At 35.4% G+C, this 27,828-nt stretch overlaps 3 protein-coding genes across 3 annotated transcripts; 2 read left to right on the forward strand and 1 right to left on the reverse strand.

The window, feature by feature from the left end:
- Positions 1 to 1,314: 1,314 nt before the first annotated feature.
- LOC136805980 (uncharacterized) lies at positions 1,315 to 1,961 on the forward strand. Its single transcript, XM_067062565.1, has 2 exons — positions 1,315 to 1,396; positions 1,492 to 1,961. Exons 1-2 carry the CDS (start codon positions 1,315 to 1,317, stop codon positions 1,959 to 1,961), a joined length of 552 nt encoding a protein of 183 aa, XP_066918666.1.
- Positions 1,962 to 11,230: 9,269 nt separating this feature from the next.
- On the forward strand, positions 11,231 to 18,034 carry LOC136805981 (uncharacterized). Its single transcript, XM_067062566.1, has 7 exons — positions 11,231 to 11,585; positions 12,574 to 12,941; positions 14,812 to 15,039; positions 16,174 to 16,266; positions 16,520 to 16,693; positions 16,994 to 17,333; positions 17,778 to 18,034. Exons 1-7 carry the CDS (start codon positions 11,577 to 11,579, stop codon positions 17,979 to 17,981), a joined length of 1,416 nt encoding a protein of 471 aa, XP_066918667.1. The 5' UTR covers positions 11,231 to 11,576; the 3' UTR covers positions 17,982 to 18,034.
- Positions 18,035 to 21,619: 3,585 nt separating this feature from the next.
- On the reverse strand, positions 21,620 to 27,552 carry LOC136805982 (uncharacterized). Its single transcript, XM_067062567.1, has 10 exons — positions 27,530 to 27,552; positions 26,592 to 27,018; positions 25,823 to 25,915; positions 24,933 to 24,994; positions 24,301 to 24,375; positions 24,126 to 24,194; positions 23,834 to 23,905; positions 23,542 to 23,613; positions 23,340 to 23,411; positions 21,620 to 22,846 (listed from the first exon to the last, which is right to left on the reverse strand). Exons 1-10 carry the CDS (start codon positions 27,550 to 27,552, stop codon positions 21,880 to 21,882), a joined length of 1,932 nt encoding a protein of 643 aa, XP_066918668.1. The 3' UTR covers positions 21,620 to 21,879.
- Between the last annotated feature and the right edge of the window lie 276 nt (positions 27,553 to 27,828).

The following is a 27,828-nucleotide window of genomic DNA, read 5'->3' on the forward strand; positions in this document are numbered from 1 at the left end:
CAGCCAAAGCAAAGGATTGGATTAATGACAAAAGTGGACGAGAGGAAGTAATAACCGCAGTATTTTGATGCATTTGATGTGGCTTCTGTCAATGATTGAGTGAACTTCTCAGCATGAATATTTGTGGAACTCTGTCCAAACCTGAAAAAATAATTTCAATAAATTTGTTTCTATGTTCATAATAGTCACCTTAATGCTCCCTTCTCATTCCTATCAACACTAGGCTTTTAACAGACTGAACTTTATTTTCTAATACCTTAAAGGAAGAAATTTTGGACGGGAATTTGATTTGGCGCATAGCTGAATATTTAAGGCCAAGTGTTATTAAATAAGCAAAAAAAACCTGTTTTTGGGCTTGAAAAAGCACGAATTTAGGGAACGCGCAAAATAAATTAAATTTGGCAGAATATAATTTGACAGACAAAGGAAAAAAATTAATTTTGTCGGGAACTTTATTGGGTGGATTTTGGCTAAATCCCGCAATTTTTTTTCGGCCAAATTTTCTTCTTTTAAGTAATTAATTTATAATTATCAGATGAAATTCTAAACAAAATAAAAGCTTTTTTTTAGCCTCGAGAAATCGGCCCTGAGGAGCAAGCTGTTATCCAGAAATTCAATGATAAACAGAACGAGAGGATGAAAAGCTACAATTCGTTTTTGGTGAATAAATTTTCAATAGAAAAAGGAAAAGCCAAAGACGAGCAAAATGAGGCGAAGAACTTTTTAAAAAGGCCAAGGACCAAACCATCATACCCTCCACTTCAGTCATCACAATCCAGAAAGAATTCACCTACGTCATCTCCAGAATCCAAAAGATCACAATCGACATCATCTCCAGAATCCAAGAAACCATCACCTAAAAAACCATTGCCATCGCCATCGCCATCGCCATCGCCATCACCATCTTCAAAACATATTAACATATCACCATCACCATCCCTCAAACATAAAAAACAATCTCCAAAGTCATCTCCCGAACCAAAAAAATCATCTCCAAAGCCATCTCCTGAACCAAAAAAATCATCTCCAATGTCATCTGTCATAAAAAAATCATCTCCAATGCCATCTGTCATAAAAAAACCATCTCCATCTCTCATAAAGAAGCCATCTCCATCTCTCAAAGAGCCATCTGACAATGCTTCAGCTTCAATTATTATTAACTCTTTGAAAACACCAGAGCAGAAATAACCACAACACATTGCTTCAAATGCAGGTTCTATTGATTTCAATTTAATTTCGACACCAATTAGTCAAAACAATTTGAGCGTTCTTATTAATAAAATTGACAATCTAGGCAAATTTGTGCGGACAGAAATGCGAGAAATGAATGATCGTTTAAGTAGGCTGGAAAATTTAGTAGCTACTAACAATGACATGGATGCGTTTGTGGCAGCAGGTAACACTCGACGTACCTATCTAGATATTGTGGAAGACCCTGAGGCATTCTTTGACATTCTGGAACTGGAGACACAGGACGACCAACCACCTCAGCGCCAACAATCCGTCAACCACAACATCGAACCGCCTCAATCCAACAACCACAACCTCCAACTGTCTCAATCCAACAACCACAACCTCCAACCGTCTCAATCCAACAATCACAACCTCAAACTGTCTCAATCCAACAACCACAACCTCCAACCGTCTCAATCCAACAATCACAACCTCAAACTGTCTCAATCCAACAACCACAACCTCCAACCGTCTCAGTCCAACAATCACAACCTCCAACTGTCTCAATCCAACAACCACAACCTCCAACCGCCTCAATCCAACAACCACAACATCCAACCGCCTCAATCCAGCAACCACAACCTCCAACTGCCTCAATCCAACAAACACAACCTCCAACTGCCTCAATCCAACAACCACAACATCCAACCGCCTCAATCAAACTACCACAACATCCAACCGCCTTACCACCACCCATCTCAAATGATCACCCAAAACCAAATGTGTAGTATTAGTGACTATAAGTTCAAAGCAGCCATTGAAATGGGTAAAAAGTCAATAATCAAAGACTTTGACCATGACGTGGTTATGCGATCAAACATTGACAGGGTCCAGGGGTATAAAAAGTTTAATGAACAGAAGATTAAAATCATTTTGATATTGTTTTGCATCAGTTTGGGCTTCACAAAGACATGAGATCGTTGTTGAAAAAAGAAGTTGGTGCCAAGTTGAAGACTTATAGAAAACAGATGAAAAAACATCAGTCTTAATTTCACTTTATTTTTTTCAATTTTAACTGAAACAGAAATTAAGATTTGCCATTAATTTAAGTTAGTCTTCATACTGGAATAAAATCTTGTTTCCTTGACTAAGTTTTGACAAATATTTGGAAAATACGGTTTTTGAATTTTACATAAACGCTTTTTTTATAAGTATAGTGTACTTTGGATGAGCGTTAAGTGTTCTTAGAAATTGGCAAAATTTAGTGCGAAAATCTAAGCGTATTCTTATTTTTTTAAGATGACTTTTATACAAACATGAGAAATAATTTGAGAGTTTGGGACTGTCGAGTACACATTAGGAGCTAACATTATATTTATGCTTCAAAGTTTAAATTCAAAACCTTGTTATTCAAATCTGTTAAATTGGGTCATGTTTTATTTGATATTCTCACTAAAGATATTCTTATAAAAAAGCGTGTAAATGTTTAAGACTGAAATCTTACCTTCTTCTTGTCATTAAAACCTACTAGTGTCTTTTAGATTTTGTCAGTGGTTTTTTATCTTTTGATCCGATTTCTACGGTTCCGCTTGGGCCCAGTGGTCAAAATAATGGGTCCACTATATTTTCTAGTAATAGTTTATATATAAAACATTGGTTCAGCTATGTCCCAGCTGTAAAAAAAGGGGACCCTTATATATATGATATATAAAAATTTTTGGTTCCGCTTGGGCCCAGCGGTCAAAATAATGGGTCCACTATATTTTCTTGTAATAGTTTAGTTCATTTTTGATTTGTTGCTAAGCTAAAAAACAAACAAAAAAGGAGTCCCCTGAAGGCTTAAAGGTATGTAATTTGTATTGTTCATGTAATGCAATGGCAGTTCACTATATATTTTATTTATTAGAAAATCAAAAAAAAAATTACTTTTCATTCTGCGCTTTTTTCAGTCTCTCCTTCTCAGTGTTTTTCAGGTTTTTGTCTTTAGTTCGTCACTCCTTTTTTCAGTCCCATGTGTCTCATCCTTTTGTTTCAACTAGTTTATCATATATTTAATTAGGCCAATTATCAATAATTATGTCTCATGACATCACTTTTTTATTACCTCTAGGGAATAGAAGTATTTTTTAATTAATTTCATATACTTTATAAAAAAATCATTTTTTCAAACACACCTCATGTGCATTAGAATTATGCATTCAGACTGGAAGGATTAAACAACTTTTCAACTTTCAAACTTTTCAAATAATTTCAACAACTTTTCAAATCAATTTCAAGTATCAACACACACACTTCACACAGCTTTCAACTTTGGCTCACCTGGTAGGTTCATGTTTGTTTTTGTGTGTGTCAGCCATTTTGTTTTGCTTTTTTTAGGTGTGTCTTAGGTTAAGTTAGGACTTAGAATATTTCACTCATTTTTCTCATCATTTTTTTTACTTAACTTTACTTTGGACTTAGATTCTCTTTCACAAATTTCATTTACTCAGACTTAAATTCTTTTCATGTATTTTAATTTCAATTAGCCTCAAATTCATTTGTCAATTAAGACTTTGTCATTTTTTCAATTATTTAAACATAAGTTTTTTTTACCTTTTCAGTTTGAACTTTGAACAATATCACATCATCGTTACAAATTTGAGTCAATTTACTGTGTGTACTACATTCAAACAGAAGATCCTATCAATAATCCAATCGACCATCCTCGTCAATCGTGGATATCTCAGAACAACAGTTCAATCAACAGTCCTCATCAATCGTGGACTTAGTCAATAAATTAGTCAATGTCAAGAAAACAAAGATTCCCTCGAATCGATTATCGCAAACTCAACTCAACGGGTGAACGTGTTCCCATCACTGAAGAGAACCTTTCATCCAGACTTCAAAACCTATCAATCAACGATACCTCATCAACAGAGTCAATTGAGATGGCCGACCCCAGCAAAGATGCCGTCGAGCTGGTCCTCATGTCTCAAGCTGTCACGGATATAACAAATGAAACTCCAATTCATGGAACCAGATCAGGTCACTGCTATCTTTGATAAAGTCGAAAAAATTCGTTTCGACATGAATCGATTACAACTCACCATCAAACTCAGAAAAGAAGTCTTACCAGACGAATTCAACGAGATAGTCACCACTGCAGTACAATCAATAAAGGACTTCAACACCAAAGTTTATGAGGTCCAAACTCAACATCACAAATCTATCAACCAAACCCAACAAGCCAGTGCAGCCACCGTAAAGGAGGAAACTGTTAACTTCCTTCTTGATTGTGTCAATGAATCCATCAAAGAAATCGGAACAATTTTCGATCGTGATGTTGAAACTGCTGATTTCAACATACTTCTCAACTGGCGAACCGAAACTCCATCAATCAACTCTACTTACGAAAAGATTCGGGACAACTACAGAAAATGTCTCGAAACTCCAATTTCAAGTGCAACACTTCGTGCATCCATGACGAAAACCAAAGCAAGTTATTCAAAACTTGACGAACTGAAACAAAAATACAACAACAGTTTGGTCAAAGAAATCAAAGATCGTGAACTCGACAAACTTACAGAATTCAACAAAGCATCACTCAACATCAAACTAGAAAAGTTTTCTGGTTACGACGGACCAATTGATTACTACACCTTCAAATCGAACTTTGACAAAATGTACAATGATAAAACACCATCCAACCTCTTACCAGATCTACTTAAGAACAATTATTTGGCAGGTCAAGCACTCACCATGGTCAAATCACTCGAATCAATAACTGAAATCTGGCAACGCCTCAAAGATGCATTTGGCAATCCACGACTCATGTTATCAAAGAAAGTCCAAGAGATCGATTCACTCGAAACACGCAAGAGAGATGCCAAGAAATTACCTTCCACCTTGAGCAAAATCATCAACATCATGAAGGAGGTATCAGCATTAGCCGAGAAGCACCAGATTGAGGAATACCTATACTATGGGGACACCTTTGGAAAGATCAATCAATTAATTGGTGAAGGGAGATCTACTCGTTTCATATCAAGCATCTGCAATGACACACTCACACCAAAGCAGACGTGGCATCAATTCATCGACTTTCTGACAAAAGAAAGGAAAGTCCTCGAACAGAAACAATTGCTATCAATCAAGAATGATCCAGCCAATAAGGAAGACAACCGTCAAGGTGGTGGGAAGCGTGGCCCATCATCTCATCACTCGAACCTTCCAACTCCACCAACAGATCCTGTCTGCACCATCTGCAATGCACCTGAAGGATTTAACGAGCACGTATCAACATCTGGTCCGAAATCAACCAGAATCATGCAATACTACACCTGCAAAGAGTTTGCTACACAGTCTCCAGCCGAACGTCTGAAGATCCTGAACAACAAAGGCTTCTGTATCCAATGTCTCTTCCCAGGAGCCAGCTCAACGACAGGTAAACATCAAGATGGAAGATGCCAACATGATTTCATCTGTCCACATCCCACACATCATCAAGATCCAATCAAGAAGCACGTCCTACTCTGCGAAGATCACAAAGCCTTACCATCAAATCAACAACTGCTCAAGAGGTATGTAGATCGTTTCATCAAAAGCCCAAAACTACCAGCTTTTGCTCGTCAAATTCACCTCTACAAAGCTTCCAACAATGATTGCAATGAGAGAGGCATCTACCTTCTACAGAAAATTCGCGTCAATGGCAAAGACCTCGTCATATTCTTCGACAATGGATGTAGTGATTTTGTCGTTAGTCACGAAGCCATCAAACTACTTGGATCATTTGCAGAACAACTATCATCTGAACCAATCAGCATTGGTGGTGTCGGTCAAACACAAGCACAATCAACACTTGGCACCTATCGCGTCAAGATTCCACTCCACGATGGTACTGAAGTCTCACTCATTGGGGCTTGCCTTGAGAAAATCACTGAAACATTTCCGATGTATCCATTGGACCAAGTTGAACGAGATATCAATCATCAGTACAGCTTATCAAATCAATCTGGCAACCTTCCAAAGCTTGCACCATCCATCGGTGGAGATGTTCATCTAATGATCGGTGTCAAACATCTTTCACTTCATCCCATTATGAAATTTCAACTTGAATCTGGACTTGCCATCTACGAATCCAAATTTTTCAATTCTTCCGGTGGACGAGGACTCGTTGGTGGACCTGAACTCGTTGGTGGACCTCACCCAACCTTCACAGCCATTCATCAAAACTTCCTGTCATCATCAATGACAACCTTCTTCACAGATCAGTTCATCAGAATCCGCAGTCGACCAGATTCACCTCTTCTTGGATTCAAACCAACACATCCAGCTCAACCAATCAACACTGAAGTTCACCTGTCAACAGCAATGCGAGTGTTCGAAGAAGTAGAAGCAGCTGGCAGTGAAATATCCTACAGATGCCCCAAGTGCAGAGAATGCAAAGACTGCAAGCACGACTCAAACGAAACCATCAGCATCAGAGAAGTCGAACAAACAATCATCAACAAGTCAGTAACAATCGACTTCGACAAAAGCATCACAACAGCTCATCTACCATTCACTGCTGACCCAACCAAACGTCTCTCCAACAACCGTGAGAAGGCAATGAAAGTGTACCAACAACAGATCAAAAAGCTCAACAATCCAAAGAACTTCCAAGATAAGCAAGACATCCTTGAATCAGAAGGAAAGCTACATCAGTTAGGGTATGTCGATTACGTCACAAACTTATCCCCTAGAATTCAAGCGAATCTTCAAAATGAACAAATCCAATATACAATCCCATGGAGAGCAGTCTGGAAAGGCAATTCGATCAGTACCCCATGTAGGATAGTATTTGATGCATCCCAACCAACGTCCACCGGTGAAAGTCTCAATGATATCTTAGCAAAAGGCACCAATAATCTTAACAAACTGCAGGAGATCCTTCTTAGATGGACTGTCCAACCTGTTGCCATTGCTACTGACATCAAGAAGATGTACAATACAATCAGACTCCATGAAGATCACTGGACGTATCAACGCTATCTCTGGCATCCAACACTCGAACCAGGACAGGAACCAGAGGAGAAAGTCATCAAAACGTTAATTTATGGCATAAAATCATCTGGCAATCAAGCTGAGCATGCTCTTCGTCAGGTTGCAAAAGTTTCACAATCAGAATATCCAGAAGTGCACGACATCGTCCACAAGGAAGTCTATGTTGATGACTGCCTCACCGGAGAAGCTACTCGTCAACTGGCCCACACTCGATCAGATCAATTGGAAATCGTCCTCAATCGTGGTGGTTTTCAACTCAAAGGTGTTGCCTTCTCGGAGGAGGAACCGCCAAGCTCACTCAGCGAAGACAACAGCAACATCTTTGTCGCTGGCATGAAATGGTTCGTCAAGGAAGACATGCTATCATTACACGTCAGTGAACTCAACTTTGCTAAGAAGAACCGGGGTAAGAAACCTTTAAATCTACAAAACATCATACCCTCTCGTCTCACTCGTCGTCACTGTGCTTCAAAAGTAGCAGAGATCTTTGATTTAGCTGGAAAAGTTGCACCATTGATCGCATCCATGAAGATTGATCTACAAAACCTTCTGCATCATCAATTGGACTGGGATGACCAAATCCCTGATAACCTTCGACCTCTTTGGGAATCCAATTTCGAGTTAATGAAAGACATTGGTCAGTTGAAATTCAAACGAGCAATCATTCCTGAAGATGCCGTCAACACCGACATCAACACAATCGACTTTGGTGACGCTAGCCAATCAATGACTTGTATCGCTATTTACGCCAGATTCCTTCGACGAAATGGAGAATATTCATCTCAATTGATATTCTCCCGAACAAGAACAGTCAAAGATCTAACTCAACCAAATCAGCCAAGGATCTCAAGCTCAATGAACACGAAATGGAAGAAGTGCAAAAGGAAACCCAAATCAACATCCATCATGTAGAATGTCCAACCAAAGAATTCGAAAAAAGGTATACATTTTCAAATTACCTTTTGGATCTAAACTACAGAAGCTTCACTCAAGTCACCAGGATCATGTCTTATGTAATCCGCTACTTCAACAATCTTCGATCAAAGAAGTATTCTACATCATCTCTGGACGCCCCTTCAAAATGCCTCACTGGTGTGAAATTATCAACTCTGATCAAAGAAGAGCCACCACTCACCGACAAGGAAATAGCAGCTGCTGAACATTACTACTTCAAGAAGGCAGCTGATGAGGTACGCCACTTTCTTCCTCCAAAGAAGTTTGAACCAATCACTACATCTAAGGATGGTATCTTGCTGTACAATGGTCGAACTCTACCAAACAACTCAGTCACAATTGTTGGTCGATACACGGAAGCCATGTTGGACCTCACCTCATCCACATTCTGCGTTCCTGTTATTGACAAGAACTCGCCAGTTGCTGTCAGCATCGCGTCAGACGTTCATTGGAATCACAAAGTTGTGCAACATGCTGGCATCGAGACAACCTTACGTCATATCATGAAAAAGACTTACATCATTGATGTCGTCTACTGCTGCTGTGTTACCTCAGCAATCTTCATCAACGTTATGGATGATTACTCAAGCACTGCTTTTATCCAATCCTTCACACGATTTGCTTCAAGATATGGTTTTCCAAACCAAGTCTACTGTGATGAAGGAACTCAACTTGTTAAAGGATCCAAGGACATGAGATTCAACTTCAAGGACATCCAATCCAAACTTCACAAAGATCATCATGTCACCTTCCAAACGTGTCCTGTAGGCGCACATAACATGAATGGAAAAGTGGAACGAAAAATCAAGGAAGTCAACACATCTTTGGAAAAAACAATCCAAAACGAACGTTTATCAATCCTACAATGGGAGACAATCACTGCAATCATTTCAAACTCCATAAATGATTTACCCATTGCTATTGGAAATGTCATCGATGTGGAGAACATGGACCTTCTCACTCCAAATCGTCTCCTTCTAGGACGCAACAATGACCGAAGTCCAACAGGTGACTTCATAATCTCATCTAATCCAACGAAATTACTGGACCAAAACTCGAAAATCTATGATGCTTGGTTCGAATCATGGCTACTAAACCACGTTCCCAAGCTCATGTCACAATCAAAATGGTTCAACCACGAACGAAACCTCCAAATTGGTGATGTTGTTCTATTCAACAAGGTCGAATCGAAACTATCCAAATCGTACACGTATGGTATCATATCAAATGTTGAAGTTGGTGATGATGACAAAGTATGGAGCGGTATCCGTGTCAAAAATGTCCAATTTACATAACGGTCGGTGGTTTACAAGTGACTGGGTCGGTTTAAAAGGCAATCGGGTCGGTTTAAAAGGCAATCGAGTCGGTTTAAAAGGCAATCGAGTCGGTTTAAAAGGCAATCGAGTCTGTTTAAAAGGTGATCGGGTTGGTTTAAAAAGTGATTGGGTTGGTTTAAGTAGTGATCGGGTCGGTTTAAAGCACGATTGGGTCAGTTTAAAATGCGATTAGGTCACTTTTAAAAATTGGGCAATTTAAAAGTCGATTAGATTATTTGCAAACTGTTTGGGTCGGTTTAAAAGATATTGGGTCGGTTCAGAACTCGATCGCAACTTACAAACCAATCGAAAAAGTCGCCGGTTTACAGTGCTGGATTTTTTCGGGTAATCGGATTATGACTTTCGTGAATCTGGTCTGTAGATTTGACCGTACAGCCTGGAAAATCATAAAACGGAAATTTGCTCGAGGCTGTGGATGTAAACAACAAAAATGGCGAAGATAGAAGAGAAAAATCCTAGAGCAAACTTTTCTTGGGTTCTGTTTTAGCTAGATTACTTAGAAGAAAAATTGAAAAAAAGATAAGTGGAAATTAACTGGATTTTTTGAAGAGGTATTGGAAATTCCACAATTTTTTCTCATTTTTGAGAAAACTCCTCAGAAATTCCGTGTTTTTTCTTCATTTTTATAAAGAAAATGTCTTGGAAATTCCCAAGATTTTTCAAAATAATTTACCTGGAAATTCCGTGTCGTCCAGCCCCCATTTACGGACAAAATCTGGATTGGCCCACTGTATGTGAAAAAAGGGTAATTTTCTTGAATCACACATCTACCGGAGGATATATATACCGTCAACTTTATACTGCTCTAACTTGGGTCGATTGGTCGAAACATGGGACTGTTGCATATCTGGTTTGTATAGACCTTTTTTTAAAGAGGCAGCCATGTTGAATAATTATGTACTCCAGCATAAAAACAATGATACAGCTATGCATAATTACTGTATCATGCATATTTTAAAATTTTTTGCTTTGTTTGACATTCTATTGTTGCAAGCGAAGCACTTTAAAATGTTTTAATTTTGATTTGATGGCGATTTGATCATTCATGTTTTTTTTTTCATATTGTTTGTATATTTGTTGAATAAGGATAATAATTTCATTATTATCTATTTTGAGAAATGAAACAAATATAATATCAAACTGATTCCACAACTAGACAATAACCTTTTATTATGGAAAAAGTTAGGCTTCTTGGCACATTTCAGAGGGCAATTTTAAGAACTAAAGCTTAAGGGTGCATATGTTTTCTCAATCAGAACCTTCTTATATGTTTTTAAAAATATATATCATTTTTCTTTAGATTTCTTTTAAGAAATATTTAAAAATATATCACATATTGAAATCAAAATAATTTGGTGCCAAATTATTTTTCTTTGCTGGGACCTGAACCTTGAAAGTACTTTTTGCAGGAAACCTGAACCTTTATATTTCAACTGGGACCTGAACCTTACTGAAAAGTGGGGGGACGTAAAACTTAGGAGGGACGTAAAACTTAGGGGGGACCTAAATTTGGAGTTGACTTTGGCGGTTTGGTGAAATGGTGGCCGAATTGCCGTCCCATGTTTTGTCAGATAGTCCCAAGTTAGAGCAGTTGACGGTACAATATACACAACACACAACAACCCATAGCGTCAGCCTGGGTTTAGGTCCCAGGCAAAAATTAGGTCCCCCTGAGTTTTAAGTCCCCCCAAAGATTTATGATTTTTTTGTTAGCCCGCAAGACTTTTGACCCTAGACACTTTTTCAGATTCATGAGCTTCAATTTGGGTAGTTGAAACCAACTATTAAGCTGAATTATTTTAGCCCCCATGTTAAGTGATGAGATTTTAGCTCGTCCCAATTACATAGGTCCCCCCAAAAAAGTGGTGTACTTTCAGCCCCCTCCTTATTTAGGAAAAATTTGGGGTGTAACCCCCCCCCCAACTAGCAGGGGGGGCTGGCGCTATGTAATCAGTGTCTGCGTCTGGAAAGAATGCAAAGCTTCAGACAGAATTATCAACTGTATCTTTAAACCCTAATGTAAGACTGTTTATCTATTTAGACAAAATATTTTCTATGAAAAACGTGGCATAGTTTGCTTCAGCTGTCAAAATGTCAGAGGTAAGATTAAATATTTTCAAATATACTGGCAGGAAGCGTCATTCGTCAAATATATTAAACCCATTTCAAATTCTGTCATACCTAGTAACTTTGCAATAAAATTCTATTTTATGGCTTCGTTCCAAAGAAGTCTTTTCATCAAACTGCACAGTTTGGTCAATTTTTCAGATCCACCAGCTGAATACCGTAAGATCATGGCTTCACCCCCCCCCCTGCTCGCAGGGGAGGGGTTAAAAGGTCTCAGGGCAACGGTACCTACAAATAGTCTTTGGCCAGGGGCCACCTACTGAGCTAGGGGGGACCTAATCTTTTACATAATGAACCTCTCGCAAACCTTTTTCCATAAAAAACTTTAGTGATAAACTTTATTTTCTTTTGTTTGCCTTTAAGTAGCTATTTTTAAAACTGTTGTATTTAATTACACTTGACAAAAAAGAAAGTTTTTCTAAAAGTATATCTACGATTTCAATTTTTAACTTTTTTCGATTTTTGAACTTTTAGGGGCCACCTAGAATATTTTTCCATTAGGGGCCACCTAAATCCTAGGGGGCACCAAAATTCTTAGGGGGGACCTAGGACCTGCTTATAAGCCATGAAGATGCTCTAATACCAACCCCTCTGCTCTAAATCCGAACGCTGATAATTCTTTGTAAATTTTTACAGATATCTTGAAATTCAAGAAGAGATATAAACAAGCTTTAATCTATTTTGTAGAGCATAGGTCGGAATTAGAGCCTGGGGGTCGACATTAGAGCATCTTACGGTATTAGAAAAGGGTATACCATGGTAACTGTATGGTGACTGTATTGGGTTATAAATCAAGTTTTATATACAAAAGAAATAATAAATGAAACTACAAAAACAAAATAATAATTAAAACTTTTTACAAGCTAATTTTTTTCTCATCTGATGAAGCATGTTGTACTGTCAAACTATAGATCGAGATAGATTTTATGATTTTAAAAAGATTGATGTACTTTCATTTTAGGAAACAATAATGAATATCACAGAATTTGGCTCCAAGGTGCTAGATGATATTGACCAAGCTATTAACAGCGGAAAAATTGACTATGAATGGATTATTTATAAATTAGACACTTTTGAAAGACTTTTGTCTACTGCTGTTAATCTTTATCCCATTTGTGAGGAGGCAATAAACCAAATTGCTTCAATATTGAACCACTTGCAAAGACTCAGTGACCAGCAGCAAAATGAACAATCAGAAATTCTGTTGACCTTAGATCATATAGGTGGGCGTGGACGACCGAGACTTTTGATTGATATTGAAAAACTGCATTATTTGTTATCTTTGAACTTCACAGCAAACGATATTGCAAATTTTTTTGGCACTAGTAGGTGTGTTCTAGGGGTAAACTAATCAAAAAAGGTGTACAATAATTTTTGACTTTTTGAATTGAATTTTCATTTTACTTTTTGACTTTTTGATTTGATTTTTACTTTTTATTGACTTTTTTTGATTTTTTTAAAACGTGTACAAGAATTTGTATACCAAGAGTATGGTATGTTAAATGGAAGAGTATACGGGGTAAAACCCTTTCCATCTAAGTATTCAGGCTTTAATACCGGGTGCGCCACAAAAAGGTTTCTCTTTTTAAAGTGAATTTTCTCGAGGTCTAGAAATCTAGAAATAGCCAATCCTTTTCCATTGGATAGAAGAAAGATAAACTTGATGGGTCATTTATAAAATTTGGTTCATTAGTTCAAAAGTTATGCTCAATTTAATAAAACAGTTACTTTCAGAAAATGCTCAAAAACGTTAAAAAGCATAATTACATGATACATCAGTATTTTCGTTTCAGTCATTAAAAATGATAATTAGCTGTCTAAATGACCTTTTGTTATATAAAGGAAGGTTGAATTTCAATGAAAGGAAGAAAATTCGTCGAAAAAGGCAGAAAAATCTGGTAAAATTCATAAAAATACATCAAATATGGGTTTCGAGGTGGATCCAGTTCTTACATAGACTTTATCCAGTCTAGAACCAAATATCTGAGGAAAATTTCGGTAAATAAAAGTAAATTAAATTAATTTTGATGAAGATTTTAAACCCTTTCGACCCTTCCATTTCAAAATTAATGTGTTTAGTTACTGAAAAATGCTCTTAATCATGTAAAGGCTATTGCGATTGCCAAAATTAACATAATAATTTGATAGGTAAAATTTTAACGTTTTCGAGCACTTTCTGAAAGTAACTTCTTTATTCAATTAAGCATAACTTTTGATCTAATGAATCAAATTTAATAAATGACCCATCAAAATTTAAGTATGTCTTTCTTTTTTCCAATGAAATAAAAATGATTCTTTTAAAAATTTTAGATTTCGAGAAAATTAGTTCCAAAGAGAGAAACTTTTTTGTGGCGCACCCGGTAGAACACTATTTTTTTATTTCTGTAACAAAGCATACACAATAGACCTTTTCGCCTTTGCGTCCGCCATATTGAATTGTATGCAAAAATACAGGAACGAAAATGCCGTGGTTGGATTTAGTTGGAATGTATGCAAAACATATGCAAGTTTACACAAAGATTAAAAAGACAACAAAGCATCTTATAAATAAATATTATAATCATTAGAACAATAAACAATGGAATGTCTTAATCCAAAAGGAAATATTTACAGAACAACAAAAGCCTTTTAGGAATTTGTTCTTAAAGACATTGCATATTCTGTTTTCATGCCATTAAGAAATTCCACGAAGACGGAGTACACACATCAAACTTTCAAAACACGCAAACTGAAAGCAGTAATTATGACGTCACACTTTCTCAATGTTTTGATTTGATCATTTGGCGGCTCTATTCCCAGGAGAATAATTTGCCGTCAGCCGAATAAGGATTGTTTTTTACCTTCACGGGTGATTTTTCAGTTTGAGATTCTGTCTAATGTTATGGTCTTTTGAAGTGCTTGTTCTAAGAGATGAGTGAATATAATTGTTTTTAGTTTTCAAGAGAAGCAAATTTAATCTTTCTTCTACAAGATTACACTTTAATATAATGCCAATTATGCATGTAAGCTTTTATTTAATACTTTCTTTTTGCATATGTTTTGCATACTTTCTAAGGGAATTTCACCACGGCAATTCGGCAACCATAATTTTTGCATACAATTCAATATGGCGGACGCAAAGGCGAAAAGGTCTATAGGAATATTTTGTTGATTTCATCTTTTGATATGCTTTCTATTTCTCATTCATTCATTCTTTTAGAAGTACAATCTGCAGGAGATTATCAGACCAATCCATTTCAATTAAGAATACCTACTCCAAAATGCCAGATTATGAATTAGACGAGTCAGTGAAAACTATTCTTGACGAATTTCCTAGAACTGGATACCGTAGAATGAAGGGTTTTCTGCAATCTAAAGGACACAGGGTACAAGAGAAAAGAGTGCAAGCATCTATGCATCGAGTTGGTTTGGAAGGAGTATTAAGTCGGTGAGAGTGTTTACTGTATACCATACACGCCTTTTTTATAAGGAACACGTTTATAAGGAACTTTGAAGGTTGAAAATGGTCCAAAAAATAAGGAATTGTTAAGGAACTGGTCAGGCTGAGAATAAGAAAACCAGTTAAGAAACAGTGAGGTAAACTTGAGTTTGCACACATTTACAAAAGCCTAATCAAGAAGATAACAAAATATTGACAAAACAACATTCAATAAACGTCTTTTTTTGCATTTTAGTCCATTGTTATACTTATACATAAGTTACATACTTAGCAAATGCAATCTTGTCATCTAAGTAAATAAGGAACTCGATAAGGAGCTCCAGGCTCGGGGCCAAGTCAAGGTTCCTTATAAAAAACGTGTAGGTATATGAAAAAAGCATATGAGATACCTTAATTTTAATTAAGAAAGTTTGACTGGGAAAAACTTATGGGGATTTAGTCATAATCAACCAAATTATGTTACCACCTATTTATTTTTTCGCCATCTGCAAAATTGAACTCCAAATTTACTTTATCTCATATATATTGTATTCTCCAAATTTCTAATTACCCACCTCCAATGACAGGTTTTTTGCCTTTTAAAGGGACATTAAAGTAGTAAAATGTAAACATTGCGCGAACCACGTGTCATTAAAGAGAACAATTAAAATCATGTGTCCAAAACAAACTTGTAAAACAATTGAACGATCAAAATTAGCCATATTTGGTTTGATTTTTTATTTTGACATGTGACATTTGTTTTGATTTTGTATCCGCTGCATACAGTTTGTTTACAAATATCGCAACTACTGTTATGTCCCTTTAAATGACGATTTTTAGCAATACATACAACCGCCAACTTAAGTAAGTTTAAGTTCCTACAAAAATCTCTCTTCCGTTCCCTCAATATTTTCTTAAAATTTATCAATTCATCATTCATTGCTGGCATCACATGATGTTCAATTCCGGCTTTTATTGGATGTTTGAGGGAAATATTTATTTAGTTGATGAATAATCAGATGATTTTTTATATCTGGGGCCTTGTTAAAGATACCTCATATGTTTCTATGTTCACAATTTTTTTGATCCAATTATTTTATTTTTTTACAGCTAGTTTTTCATGAGATAATTTTTTACTTTCAGGTCAACTGAGTTAAAAACAGTCCGGAGAAGAAAATACAACGTCCGCGGTACAAATGCGTTGTGGCATATCGATGGTAACCACAAGCTTATTAAGTAAGTTTTTTGAATTTTTCATCTGTCCTCGTCAATTTAAGCAACTTTTCGATGCCTTTAAGATTAATACAAGCTTGTTGTGTAAAAAAAAAAGAAAAATATCGATATTGTGTGACAAATTATATTGACATGAGCAAATCTTTCTTGAATTATTATACTGTATTAATTGAAAATCCATTGTTATAGAATAAACAACCGCAAGGTCTTCGGTCTTGATAGGCTCATATTTTCAAGTTTGTTTTTTTTACTCTAGATGGGGATTGGTTATCCATGGAGGAATCGACGGATTTTCAAGAAGGATTGTTTATTTAAATTGTTCCTCAAATAACAAAGCGTCTACTGTCGCTTCATTATTTGAACGTGCAGTTGGTACCTATGGTTTGCCAAGCAGAGTTCGAGCTGACATGGGAAGTGAAAATGTTGAAAGGTGAGTGAATTTTTTTACAGTTTTTTAAACGGGATTCAGAAAGTGAGATCCTGATGCATTGAGTCCTACATTTTCTTTTGGCTGTATCAGCTTATTTTTCAACTAGCCGAGGTCCTGGTCGAGTTTGTGCTGTATTTTGAATGAACAAAGAATTTTAATTGATACAAAACTCACTAGACAATAGATTTTGGGGATTTTTTTTGTACAAAATATGTTTTGCTTTTTTTCGAACACACTGTTGCTTAGTAATTATAACAAATTTTAATGAATTACTCAAGAAACTGCAATTGCACTTTTCAGATACATGAATTTGCGACGTGGATTGAACAGAGGAAGTTTCATTGCTGGTAGAAGCGTCCACAACCAGAGAATCGTACGCCTCTGGAGAGACGTCTATTACGGGTGCACTGGTTTTTTTAATGATCTATTCGTATGCTTAATGGACAATAGACTGTTAAATGTTGAAAACACCATTCACATGTGGGCTCTCCATTATATTTTCGTCCCAAGAATTAATCAAGTGCTACTGAAATTTATGTCAGGGCGGGAGAATCATTCACTTTCAAGTGAAAAACAACGAACACCAATGCAATTGTGGGTGATTGGCTTGAACAGTGATATGTTCGAAGAACCTGAACAGGTAAACCTTGTAACTCTTGTAGTTTGGAGTTTTCCTCCTTACACGTTTTTTTATAAGTATAGGTTAGATTTTTTGTGAGCCTAATTACCCTTACAAAGCAAAATTAATTTTTTGAGCCTTATGTAATGGTGCAATTTACACATTATGCATGGATTTTGTAATTTGGAAGATTAAGTGCTTTGAAATTTTGTAAATTGAGGCTCAGTGTATGCGTAGTCAATGCTCAAGTTTTTGCGAGATTTGAGTCTGGATATGCCTATAAGCGTTAGTTAAAGTCTATCCTAGCGAAAAACTTTTTAAAGTTTGAGAAGGGATCAAGAAGATTTGGGAATTTCAACAGGGGGCAATCCAGGAGAATGCAATTGTCCCTTCTTTTTTGAACACCTTCCGATGGGTTTCGCGGAAGCTTTATCGGTATGTATACATTAACTTCGTTTTTTTTAGTTGGACTATTATGGAATTGATTGGGCAGGACCGACTAATACGCAAACAAGAAGTGAAGTGAATTTGATGGAACCTGTTTGCCCATTACAAGAAAGAGATTTCGCGGAACTCCAAAATCTTGTTGATCCTACAAGTCAAAGTGCTGACTACGGAGTAGACTTGTACCAAAATACTCTTGAATATATTTATCGAAAGGTTATGTAAATTATAATCTGTAAAATTTATACTTTTTAGATTGAATATGCGTTATGCTTATAAAAAAATTCTATTTAAAAATGCTCTAAAAACGATTTCACCCATATGCACCTGTAAAACCTGTTTATAGTTAGATTTTTTTTTTTCTTTTTACAATTTTTACTCTTTTTACTTAGAAATTATCATAGTTGGATTTGATTAGACTTACTTATGTTATGTAATTCTATTAGTGTACCCAACTTTAAATAAAGAATAAATAAATAAAATAAATAAAAAAGATATTTAGTTTAAAGTATACATATCGGTCCCTTACTTCGGGCAGGGATATGTTATAGCGGAGCTGGATGAAGGACGAGAATTCCTTAGCGGATTGCTTCTTTGTCTTTTCTATTGTAAACTGTTGATAATAGAAATCCATCTGAAACAGACAAAGTATTCATGCAGTACGTTTGCACATATTTTGCTATGATGTTCCCGCTTTTCATCAAATGTAAATATTTTGACAAATATTGTTTCAATTGACTTGAAATTCTTGAAAATATCAGTTAGAAAGTGAGGCACCCTGCAGTGTAGCGCGGTATTTCGAATGAAAAAGTACTATTTATAATCTTAGAGAAGAAGCTTCTTATAACTTTACTAATGAAAACAATGCTTTTCATTTTTTTAAATTGTCATTCACCATTGTTTTACAGACCCTCTTGATAATTAAAAGTTTTTAATCGTGAACGATAAATGCAGCAGCAGAATCATTGGCTAAGAGGAAATCCAAATTTCACGAGTTTGTAATTAAAAAAGTTAAATTTCATATCAAATTTTAATGTCAGGGACAGAGATATAACAAGGCTTTTTAAAATGTGCGTTATCCAGCTCCGCTATAACATATCCCTGCTTCGGGCGATTCCCTTCCCCCTTTTCTTTTGCGACATGGGGATCACGAATCAGCCTTCCCTAATCATCTTTGCTAAAAAAAGAAAACATAAACATTGTAGATATTCACGAAAGAAAGTTTTTCTATACTATAATGATATTATTGTGGTAAAAGAGACGCTATGAACCGAAATAAATCCCATTATTACGAGTCTAAAGATTACGATACCGTGATTTTTCGAATTTAATGCGTACCCTGTTTATGATATTCTGAAGATAAATTTATGCTAACTCTTTTAGGATTTTTTCAAAACTTTCTGAGATTCTGATTCTGTTCAATGGGTAAAGCACTCCAAAAAGGGCATTCGAGTGAGGTTTTCTTTTTTTATTTCCTTTATAGGAAAAATTCATTTAGAAATCGACCATTTGCGAAATTAGATTTCCGCCAAAATTACCTTAAGGGAAGAAATTTTCGTGGAATTTGATTTCGCAGTTTTTCGACAATCCGCGAAACATGAATATTCTCATGATTTAAAGAATCACCTATAAAATTGGTCATATTTTAAACAAAAAATTCTCTCAACCGCAAAATTAAATTCCGCTAAACTTCCAAATTGTGAGCTGTGGACCGCGAAAATTTCTTCATCATTTCTTTATCTAGAGGTGCTTGCGCATGAAACTTCAGAAACTTGGTACGAATGTTCTCTACCATGATAGCAACTCACAGAAAAATTTTCAAGTCGGTGACGTCATCTGAAACTTGATGACGTCATCACCAATTTAGCACCTGTTGGCGATTTAGGGAAAAAGTGGCACTTAGTACAAAAAGATCAATCGAAACCGAACGGAAAAATATTTTTCAATTCTATTTGAAGTTTATGAAAGTCAAAGGATACTCTTTAACATGTTTGCCGGTTTTTAATATACCATAAATGAGTAAATTAGTAAAAATGTCGAAAAACTATGACTTCATAGAAAATGACGTCATAATATTTTTGGAATTTTTTTTTATTTTTCAATTTCCTTTATTGATACCAAAAATTTGAAAATATGAATTAATTTTGATAAGTATTCAAGAAGTTATGAGTATTTCAAGAGTTTACGACCGATGTTACAAATAAAGTCATAAAATCTGATGGAGTTGGGATACAAAATTAAAATTTGGCAAAATTTCGTCTTATATATTTTAATTAATTTTCAGAAAATTTCAGGGGTTTCAAAAAATTTTCCAGAAGTTATTACGCAAAAAGCACGTACGTGGTGTAAAGCACCCCCTGGGGCTAATAGGGTTAAGGTAGTTACTTTAAAATACAAACCATACAATGTTAGTATTCAAGAATTTTCTTTTTTCAATAAATTTAACACAATCAAAATACTTTTTTTCAATAAAAATATCAAGGTGAATAAAATGACTGTATGTGATGAAAATGACATAAAATATACAAGTTTTTAAATGTATTTACAAAAAATGTTAATGTGCTCTGGGGGCATCACACAACAAAAAGATGAGCTAAAAAACGGTAAGTAAGTAAGTTTGCCCTTACGGAGCCAGTAAAAAATCGAATGTAAATGGTGCAAAGGCAGTTCTAAAAACTGTGATCTCCGATAGAAAGTGCTTCTCAAGACGCATCGAACGAAAGGTTATAATCTTATATTTTTCATTAAACTTCCTTAAAAATGCTTACCGCAAGGGAACTAATTTTTGAAGGAATTAATTCTTCAGATTTTGTCAGTTTTTGAATGTAAAATCCACGAATCATCTAAATTCATGGAATTATGCAGGCACAAATTTCGAAATAAGCGCCCCACCTAAAATCACAAAAAAATAACGAGCGCAGGGAAACAAAACTGTTACATGAAAATAATACTTATATTAAAATCTACTCTTTGGAAACTGCTTGTAGGGGCATTGTGAATTTCTGCCGAAAAAAACACCCATTTCCATTTATTAACACCCCTTGTTTGAAGATTTTACTCAAAATACCAACACCCCTCACTACTAATAATACCCTCCCAGTTGCTCAATTTTGGCCTTCAACCAACCAACCCCAATCACCCCATTACTGTATTTTATAGAAAAAAACACACATTTCCATGACATCCCCTGTTAATAGACCCCATAATCAGCTGTAAAAGAGTAGGCTTTTAATACATAACAAAATCTAAAAAAGAAACCAAGATATCCAAACCAAGTAACGTGGAAATGGTTAAAAATTTTTGGTGTCGGTGTTAGTAGTTTGCTTAAAATCGTAAAAATGTTAAATTTCTAACAAAAATAGAGTATAACCAAAACAAGACATAGGTCATAAAGCTAAATAAAATATCAAAACTAAAACCTAAGCCAAAACAGATTAATTTTAGGCGAGAGAAAATGCTTTCGAGTTCATCACCATGTCTTCTAAAAAGTTAGCAATAAAATTTTCTTCGTCGACATATCTTTCAGTTGCGGGAATGGTCACTTCACAGCTACAACTGTAAGCAAAACTGCGCCTTCCTTCGTCTTTACATGGAATGATTTTGATCAAATAACTGACCTCATTGTACAAGGGGAGGTACTTTGATCCTGTGATGTATTGCAACACATCGGACAAACCGATCGTCGTGATGGTAATCTTTTCATTTGGCATGTCTTGTATTTCAACCTCCCGAGGAGAGTCCTCCAATGTTTCCAGCATGGTGCAAAAATTGAAGAAAAAAAATAAAAATAAAAATAAAGTTTAGGGTAACGTTGTACAAGAAGGGTGACTTGGGGTTAGATGGGGGTTGGAGCATTAGCGAGTTTTCTTCATATTAAGTGGAGTCAAATTCAAATCTGTCAAAAATAATCACCATTGAATTAATGAAAATCCAAGTAATAGAGCTTAAAGGATATTCAACCTAACAATTTGGCTAAAATAAATGGAGAAACTTGTTGTTCGTAAAATTCAAATGGGGTAGGCATAAGAAGGTGGGGGTTGAGTATTGCGCATCTTTCAGATGGTGGCAAAGCTTTAAAAGGTGGTGTGACTTTTTTCAGGTGGGGTTGGAGGAATGTTGCCTACTATGAGATACGTACCTTGAAAATTCTTTTCACACGATCAGCGGTGATAAGCGTTTCATCATACTCAAACTCCTTTTTAAACATGATATGACATTTCAACGTTGTAAGGACGTCCCCAATTTCCAATCCAGCCATGAATTGTCTCAACTCCTGATGGCAATGGGAAATGACGTGGTGATAAGATAATGTCTTTATCAGTTCATCTTTCTCTTTAAAAGATACATTTGCAGCAACAAATCCAGAATCAAATCGAGAATCACTAAGATCCATCATAATATTTTTGAATGCTTCCTCATCTTCGCAATTTTGTAGGACCTTTAGCTTTTCTTTGATGTCAGCATCGGGTATCTCTTCCACTTTCGGTTCAGCTGTTTCGGTAAAGATGAAATTGGTTATGGATTCGCAAAAAAATCTTGGTCCCACACAACCATGCACCAGGGCCAGAGCAGTAAGAAATCCAAAGTACTTGTATTCATTATTGTTGAGTCTCACTAAGTCGTGTATGAAGGTGTATTTTCTATTTTCACCGTGCACCAATTTTCCAACGAAAAGGTCAAAAACCTCAGTAAAGAATTCTCTTGTCGGGCCACCTTGATCACCACCGTCTTCATCGGCGAATATGACGTATAATGGAACAATTCCCTTCTTCATGATTCTCGGAAGCTTTTTTAGGGTGTCAATGTAAAGCTTAGACCTTCTAACAGACAGATCAGATCTTTCTGTTAAGTCTATATTGACGCTGTCAGAAAATTTACAGAACCATATCTGGATGATGTCTTTATACGATTCCAACTGTACAGCATTAGTTGATATTGTGTTGCACGTAGGACAATTGTTACTATTTTTTGTTAATTCTTCGATACAAATATGATGATACCTGCACTTACAGGACATCATATGAGCTGGAGAACTGCCGATGATTCCGGTACATATTCTACACGTTGACCAATTCTCGATGGCTGGTTTCCTAAAAAAACAATAACGATAAAAACAATATATTTATACTTGAAGTGGTAATTCAGCTGAATGATAAAGGAAGCAAAATAAAAAGTACAATTTAATTAATGCGATGGAAATGGGTTCATGGAAGTGTTTTCATGGTAATCTCGGGTACACGTAATAGCCGAAGGGGGAGGGTTTGGAATAAGCGAGGTAGGGTGGAAAAAATCTCAAAAGTTAATAAGCGGGGGGGGGGTGGAGTTTGAATAAAAATGCCCTGGTGGAAAAGTTTTTTAAGCAAGGCTAATACAGTAGAATTGGGACAAAAAAGGGAACTTTCAAAAACATTTTCCCAAAAAATAATAAGGAGGGGGGGTCTGTTTGTGTCAAAATGTATGATGCAAAATTATTGACTTTTTTATGAAAATAATGTAACAAAAAGGCGAGTGATTTATGATAGGAGGAGTTAAAATTGAGAACTTAATTCCGATCCAAAGCTCTATCAAAACATCTAAACTTACATAATGTTGTATTTGGACACTGAGTCTGCAAGTCCGGAGGTTATGTCATCATCAGTATCAGCAGCCATTGAACTGAAAGAAAAATCAAATCTTATGTCAGTGCATTTTTGTTTTCTTTGACGGGGAAGGGGTATTAAATGACAGCTGTCGTCATTCTCCTTTACCATGAAAATTATTGCAACAGTGAATTTCATAAACTTACGCAATTTGTGTTGACGAGGAATCACGAAGAACAATAGCTTGAGTAACATTTGATCTTGATCTTGTTGAAGTTCTAAAAAAAGCAATTAGTTATGATTAAATTGTTGGATCCTAATGACTAAAATGTTTAGTGGTTTTTGTACAAAATTTAGCACTTTCTATTGAACTCTTGTGTAAGAAGGCAAACAAAATGAAGCAATATTGTATAAAGCCCAAAACCTCTATACTCAAGTAATTTTTGGCAAAGAAATGGCCCCATTTTTTCAGGCTCCTTTTTATTTTGGAAAACTTACACAGTTTGTGTTGGCGAGGAATCACGAAGAACAGTAGCTTGAGTAACATTGGATCTTGATCTTGTTGAAGTTCTAAAAAAAGCAATTAGTTATGATTAAATTGTTGGATCCTAATGACTAAAATGTTTAGTGGTTTTTGTACAAAATTTAGCACTTTCTATTGAACTCTTGTGTAAGAAGGCAAACAAAATGAAGCAATATTGTATAAAGCCCAAAACCTCTATACTTAAGTAATTTTTGGCAAAGAAATGGCTCTATTTTTTCAGGCTCCTTTTTATTTTGGAAAACTTACGCAGTTTGTGTTGACGAGGAATCACGAAGAACAGTAGCTTGAGTAACATTGGATCTTGACGTTGCAGTTCTAAAAAATAAATACATTTTTTTGCATCTGGAAAATTCCCGGAAAATTTTGCAGGAATCAACTTAAACCGCAAAATTTAGGGTAGGACAACCAATGATAAACCTACGTGGTCGAAGTTAAATCAATAAGAGGTGTGTTTGTTAGGTGTCCAGTTGAGATCCATTGCGTGGATGGCATGGCTCTAAAAAATTAAATCATACTTAGTTCATATTCTCATTTTATATAATTAGGTCTTTGTGATCAGACACTTCTTTGAAGTGTTCTATTTTGTGTTTTCTTTTCCAATCTGTGAATAGTGGCCTCACTCCCTGAAAAAACACTTTGGATTCTATAAAAAATACACCTATAGTAGCTGATGGACGAGTATGGATAAAAAATAAAATCCATAGTATAAAAATGCAGACTACAGCTTGTGATCACGATGACTTATGATGACCCTACTCACCCCGCTAGTTTTTCCTCCGCGAAAAATTAGTCGGTCAAGCTGTTTGGCTAAAATTTTCTGAGAATTCCTAAAATCCTATAGCACAATGATTTTTTATATTTCCTCTGAAAAAAATTTGGCTGGTCAGCCGTTGCGGTGGCTGTTACCACAGGAACCCCGCAAAACGCAAGATTTTTTATTATTGAAATGGCTATAAAAACAGAACTACTGGTCGAAATCAGTTTTCATTTCTGTTTTGATTGGAATGACAGAAAAACGCACACTAGATCATTTATAGGAGCAAAAAAACCTACATTGATGCATTTTGAGTTGTTAAATTGATATTATTCTCTTCTTTCTTAGGAGAAGAAGGTTTCTAAAAATAAAGTAATAGAGAAAAACAAGAAATTAACAAGAAATTATAACAAAACATTACATTAAAAGTAGTATAAAGCAAAACTGAATAAATTTACCAAGAAGAATGTAATTTCGTTTTAACAAAATATTGATTCTAGTTAAAAGATATGTATACATAGCTGGCCCCAACATCGCTGAGACGACTCCGTCGCCTGCCGTCACTTTTAAGAAATTGTGTATACTCTTTTTCACGTATGGGCAATATGTTTTAGCAAATCAATAGGAAAATTTTATAAGTAATTCCTTTATTTGTCAAAAGAGCATTTTGAAACAATTTCTGCCATGGAAAAATATTCAATTTTTTTTTTCAAACTTGTACTTTAAAAAATTGCCAAGTACAAATTTCTTGTATTTTCCAAGGAAAATTACTTAAAATAACTTCCTATATTTTTATCTTAAAAAGTAAATGTGAAATCTTTTAGAGTCAATTTGAAAGCAAGTCAAATCAAAAGTGCAACTTTGCAATCTACTTGAAAGGAATGAAGACCCTGCATTGATAGAATTTACCACAATGAAAAGTATCTTTTGAAAATGGCTAAAGATCAACTGATTGGAAAATTGATTTAAGCATATTGTAATATACATAAGGATAAAAAAGAGATCAGATATTTTCATAAAAGAAATCAGATTAGATCCAATATATATAAAGCTTGAATTTATTCAAAATTCTTGGTACTTTACCATCCTTGATTTTAAAATGGAAATTTTACTCCACTTTACCAACAGAAGTATATTTTCAAGCAATCTACCTATTGTATGACAAATAGAATTGGGCTAGACTAAATACCTTGTTGCAACTCTTGGTGTGATCCTCTAAGAGTGCTAATTCAATTATGTCACCACAAAAATGGCAATCAATTGTTGGTGAATTGTAAGAAGGCTGGAAAAAAGAAAACAATTTTAATAAAAAATGAGAAATAAAGTTATTTGAGCCCATCTTTCTAAATCTCTAGTTTTACGGTCTTGGACTGGGTTAAAACCCTAAAACTTTTTTACTTTTTAAGGTTAAGGGATATACTGCAATGCACCTCATTCATGCTATCATTTTATTTCATATGGGTAGTGAATAATGCCCTGAAAGTGGGATGTCTCATTTTTGAGTGGGATTGGATAAAATTTTGAAAGAGGGTTTAACCTAGGGTTGGGTAGGGTGTTGATCTAGACTGGGGGGGTAGTGAACCCTTTCCTAACAATGCAATGAATGCAAAGTAAGAAAAAGAAAATAGTCTTGTTTCCGGAAATGCGGGTGACAAATATTTTTTTCTTTTAAGCAGAAATACAAACCTTATGTGTGTTTTGTTTGGTAGGAACGTTTGTTGTCTTTGCTGTACAGTATTTACTCTGCTACAAAACTTTTATCGTGCTTTCTTTAAAAAACGTTTAGCTTTTTTTAGCTTTCTTGTCTGAAATATTCAGTTTGAGAGAAAATAGTTTCTTTCGGCAACATAAAAAAAAAATTATTTGCAGCCGAGTGACTCTTCAAAAAAAAGTTCACCAGGCCGATTTCTTGGAAACAAGACATTTTTTATTTTGGCCCAAGAAGAAAAGTTACTTACCTTCACTACTTCTGCTATATCAAGTGAACTTTGAATGGATACAACATATATAGTACAGTGGGACACATTGCAGTTATTCCTTAAATAGGGCACAGAATACCCACAAGGGCCCAGTTCAATTCTTTGAAGTGGCCGCTTGCCACTCCTATCACCAACAGCCTTGTATAACATGAAGCGACCACCTAATGTTGCTAATTTAGGGAATTCTTCCTCAAGCATGAGACGGAGGTCTAGGTGACTTGCTGTGTTGGAAAATTGAATCCTCTTCTTTCCAAGTCCAGCATTACCATATTGGAAATACTGAGAAGAAGATGGTGTATGTGTTGCGTTTCTTTCTGATAGACAAAAAAAAGTACATGTCCACGTTTTCTTGGGCGTGAATGCTTTTTTTGGTGGCGGGCCACCTTGATTTGGCTGATAAACATTCCTGAATAAAAAAAGTAAAAGGAAAAAGTAGTATGGGTTCCATGACGAGTGACCAAATCTTCATGATGCCCAGACAATCTCATTTGACGATCGAACCAATCGAACCAAATCGAACGCAATCGACCGATTGAAATTCGATTGTCTAACGCAATTGAATCTCAATGGAACGTCAAAATTCTAGGTAATATTCGATTGGTTCAATTGTTGTTCAACTGGTTCAATTGTCATTTGACTATGCATCGTTCGTCATCCACTATGACTAAAAAACGGGTTTGTCTTCCTTAAAATACAACGAACCATACATTTTGGTTTTGAATACGTCCACAAATTAGACTAGAGCTTTAACATGTATGTTTAAAAGAAAAATTTTATTTACATCGATGGTTGCAACATAAGGAAAAAACCAATTAACCATTTACGAACCCAATCGAACGCATTCAATAATCAAGCACAATCGAATGTAGTCGAATCCTAATCGAACGCAATCAAATCCTAATCAAACATCAATAGACCTTTTCGCCTTTCCATCCGCCATCTTGAATAAGCTTGAATTGTATGCAAAAATAGAGAAACGAAAAAGCCGTGGTTTGATTTAGTTGGAAAATATGCAAAACATATGCAAGTTTACACAAAGATTAAAAAGACAACAAAGCATCTTATAAAGAAATATTATAATAATTAGAACAATAAAATATTGAATTTTTTAATCCAAAAAGAAATATTTACAGAACAACAAATGAATTTTAGAAATTTCTTCTTAAAGACATTGCAAATTCTGTTTTCATGCCATTAAAAAATTCCACCAAGACGG

This window comes from Clytia hemisphaerica, unplaced genomic scaffold (genome assembly GCF_902728285.1).
Source record: "Clytia hemisphaerica strain Z4C2 unplaced genomic scaffold, Clytia hemisphaerica genome assembly, whole genome shotgun sequence".
In the NCBI taxonomy this organism is placed as follows: domain Eukaryota; kingdom Metazoa; phylum Cnidaria; class Hydrozoa; order Leptothecata; family Clytiidae; genus Clytia; species Clytia hemisphaerica.